The 3,393-nt window shown below is 35.9% G+C and overlaps 1 protein-coding gene across 1 annotated transcript in view; it reads right to left on the reverse strand.

Moving 5' to 3' along the window:
* LOC105270192 (dynein heavy chain 8, axonemal-like) overlaps positions 1-3,393 on the reverse strand; it is a 33,911-nt gene that overhangs the window by 4,925 nt on the left and 25,593 nt on the right. The window contains exon 10 of the mRNA XM_011310977.1: positions 40-211. Within this exon, the coding sequence (XP_011309279.1) occupies positions 40-211 (172 nt within the window). The remainder of the gene's footprint in view (positions 1-39; positions 212-3,393) is intronic.

Here is a 3,393-nt window from a genome sequence, read left to right on the forward strand (position 1 = left end):
AAAAAATTCAAGGTTCACAGAGAAAAAATAAGGACTTACACTGAAACGTTTTGCTTCGGCTGGAAGTTGTTTAGCAATATCACCTCCAATAAAAACTGCTTCTAGGTAAGCCCATAAATTTTGAACTAATAACCACTTCGCCAATATTTCGGCAGTGTTACCAAGTTTATTTTGCCAGGATTGAATTTCTTTCTTATAGAGCGTACTATAACTGGAAAAATATATATTATTAGTAGCCACAGGTTTCAAAGAAAAATTGGACCAGCATATGGCCAGAATATTTTCGATGTTTTATTTTCATTCTAAGAAGATGGTATATTAATAGTGAAAAAAAAATCTTATCATTGGATCTTACGGCTTGATTACTTGATCAAACTTCCATTGTGTGAATCCTAAAATTTGCAATCGACAATAGAAGATTCTAGGATTTCTTTTAAAAACGATGATAACTTCTCCAAATGTGCTAAGATATAGGGACAGACAAACTTCGCTTTTAGAGCAAATAATATATTTCAAATTATTCTATTGCCGTTATGTAACAATGCAATTATGAAGAAATTAAAGGATCGCAGCATATTACAAAAGTAGAGCGTCCTGTAATATGAATGGCGATAAGTGCACCACGATTTTTAGATACTCATCAAAATAATAATTCCGATAACCACTGATTTTTTTCATTTTTTTTTTAATTAAGTGTGTTTACACCTTGTAGATTTAATTTGCATACAAACGATAGAGTATCAAATTTGCATTCTTAGAACCTAGGTTACAATGATTTTAGTTTTTTATCGAATATCGATCTAGGAATTCATGAATGATCACAATGGATTTCTTGTCTAGTGTAGCCAAAAATTCTCCAGCACAGTATCGTGGAAAAAAATTTTGGTCGTATAATTTTTTAACGATTATTTCTCTGGAGTTATTGTACAATTGACACTCCCACAAGACATGTTCAATATTTTCCTCTCCGTACCCACATGTACAGTTTGGTGAGCTGATGATAGCAACTCGCGCCAGTGATTCCTCTAGACTATGATGGTTGGCCCTGGCTCTATTTACCCACGATATGATTTTCCGAGTCAACTTTTTCTCCTTGAAACATGGTTTTCTTCTTCTAGTGTGGAAGTATTTAAAATAAGTCGTTCCTTTAGTTTGCCCAAGTCCAAGAGCCAGGTTGCAAGTTCTGTCAAATTATTCCAGCGTGAACTCCTCACGGGAATCAGTGAGAGGGAGTTGATGGGCTTGATCACTGCCGTGATTGGTGGCATTCCTCGCCAGCCGATCAGCTGCTTCATTACCGTCCACCCTCAAATGGGAAAGAATCCAGACTAATTTTAATGCCTAATTGTTGTGCCGTACAATTTGTTCGTAGTTTATCGTAACATCTAATATGAATTTGTTTGATTTGAGCAGCATAAGTTATAATAGTTTTTTCAAGTCCTACATCTAGTGGTATTGAGTTAAGGGCGGTACGGTACTCACAATTATGAATATTGAAGCAGCTCTTACTATCTAGATTTTACTATCGTGATGTAGAGGAATTAATTTGAGCAATTGATTAGCCAATGGTGGTTGAGACCTGGATATCGGTATTTCAGAACACTTTCATTAGATAGGTTTTACAGAGAAATGAAGCTCTGTCCTTAATAGTGGTGAGTTTGCTTTCAGCCATTAGGATGTTAACGGGAGTTGATATTCTATATTCCATACAACATCTCATGGCAGCATGCTGTATTCGTTCTCATTCTTAGTTGTTAATTTTTCGGCCAGGATAGTATAAGGACAAGCCCTAGTCAATTATCGGACGCACGAATGATTTATAAAGCATGATGAGAGTCTCAGGATCAGCCTCCGTGCACGTGCCCCTTATAAACTTTATAATGTTTCACGCCGTGAGAGCTAAGCCTTGTACTTTAAACAAGTGGTGTTTAAACGATAATTTGGAATCGAGAATCAAAAGAAGAGGTCGGGCAGATTGATTGCATTCAATTTTGTAACCTTCAATTATAAGAGCTATATTAGTGATTGGTTGCTTTTTTTTTATTAAAGTCGACTAATAATGTTTTTTGTGGAGATCAGATCAATAGAGTCTAAATTATTTTTTAGCGTCTCAATCGCACTCTCCATTATACTAATACTTTGAGTGAGTGAAGAAAAACTGGCATAGACACCAATGTCATCAGCAAATTGCGAGACTATAAACTTCCCTCTTCCGAGGGAATATTATCAACATAGATGACATATAATAGGGGTGGAAGTACCCCTTCTTGAAGTACTCCTTTATATACTTTTCTAGGTTCATTATTGAATAAGGAGGTAATATTCCTTTCGTATGAGATGGATTTGAAAAATCTCACGAGATTAGCAGGACACCTCATGTTCGCTAGTTTGCCTAATAATATCTTTAGGTAAACAGTGTCAAAGGCGGAGTTAATATCAAGAAATACCGCTATCGTCTCACGTTATCTCAATAGATTTAATTCTGTTCATAATGAGAGATGTGTCAAATTGTCATAACACGATCGGCCTTTTCGAAAACCACTCTGAGACTCAGGCATGAAATTCTTGTGTTCTACCCACCATTGAAGACGATTCTTCACAATAGTTTTGAACAATTTTCCTACACACGAAGGCAATTCGATGTACATCAACTCCATCACCCTTAGGAATGAAATGAATAAATTGTGTATTCCAGTCCCATGGATAGTCAGCGCTGCTGTACATTCTCATTACAAATGTCTAGGAGGATCAATTTGAGTGTGACGGGCATCTTTTTTAGTAACATAATCTATAATCTATACATAATCTATGTCGTCTTTTCCCGATGACGACTCATTTTTTCGGGTGTTTAATGCGAGATCGAACTCAGTAAAATCAAAGGGAAAACCCAGTATATCGTTGTCCTGGCACGGAGGACAGTAGCTTGAATCTATCGGGGCTCAAGGAAGGCTGATTGAATAGAGAGTGTTCTCAATTTTGCTGGCAAATTGTCAATTTTCCGAGCCGTTAGTCGAGTTTACCCACTTGTTTTTCAATACATTACATGTACGCCAGACGAATGAGAGATTATTATTGATCTCGATTGTTTCAGAAAAAGAGCAAAATTTTATTCTTTCATTTTTTTTTCCATTATGGTGTGATTTTGAAATTATCTTATTTTTCGTATTGATGGAAGCCGTTTCTTTTGACTGTTAGTATAAATTTTTAGCCATCAGTAAGTATTGCACTAATCGCCTAAAGTATCTTATATGCAATCTAGACTACATTACATTGACATTAAAACTAAACTGCATACACAACAACTGCGCAAATAAAAATACCATTCAATAACAGTTAGGTAATACTGCTATCCCTTTTTAATGTGCTAACCTGTGGTGTGTTTGAGGCCAACAC

This window comes from Fopius arisanus, unplaced genomic scaffold (assembly GCF_000806365.1).
Source record: "Fopius arisanus strain USDA-PBARC FA_bdor unplaced genomic scaffold, ASM80636v1 scaffold00080, whole genome shotgun sequence".
Classification (NCBI taxonomy): domain Eukaryota; kingdom Metazoa; phylum Arthropoda; class Insecta; order Hymenoptera; family Braconidae; genus Fopius; species Fopius arisanus.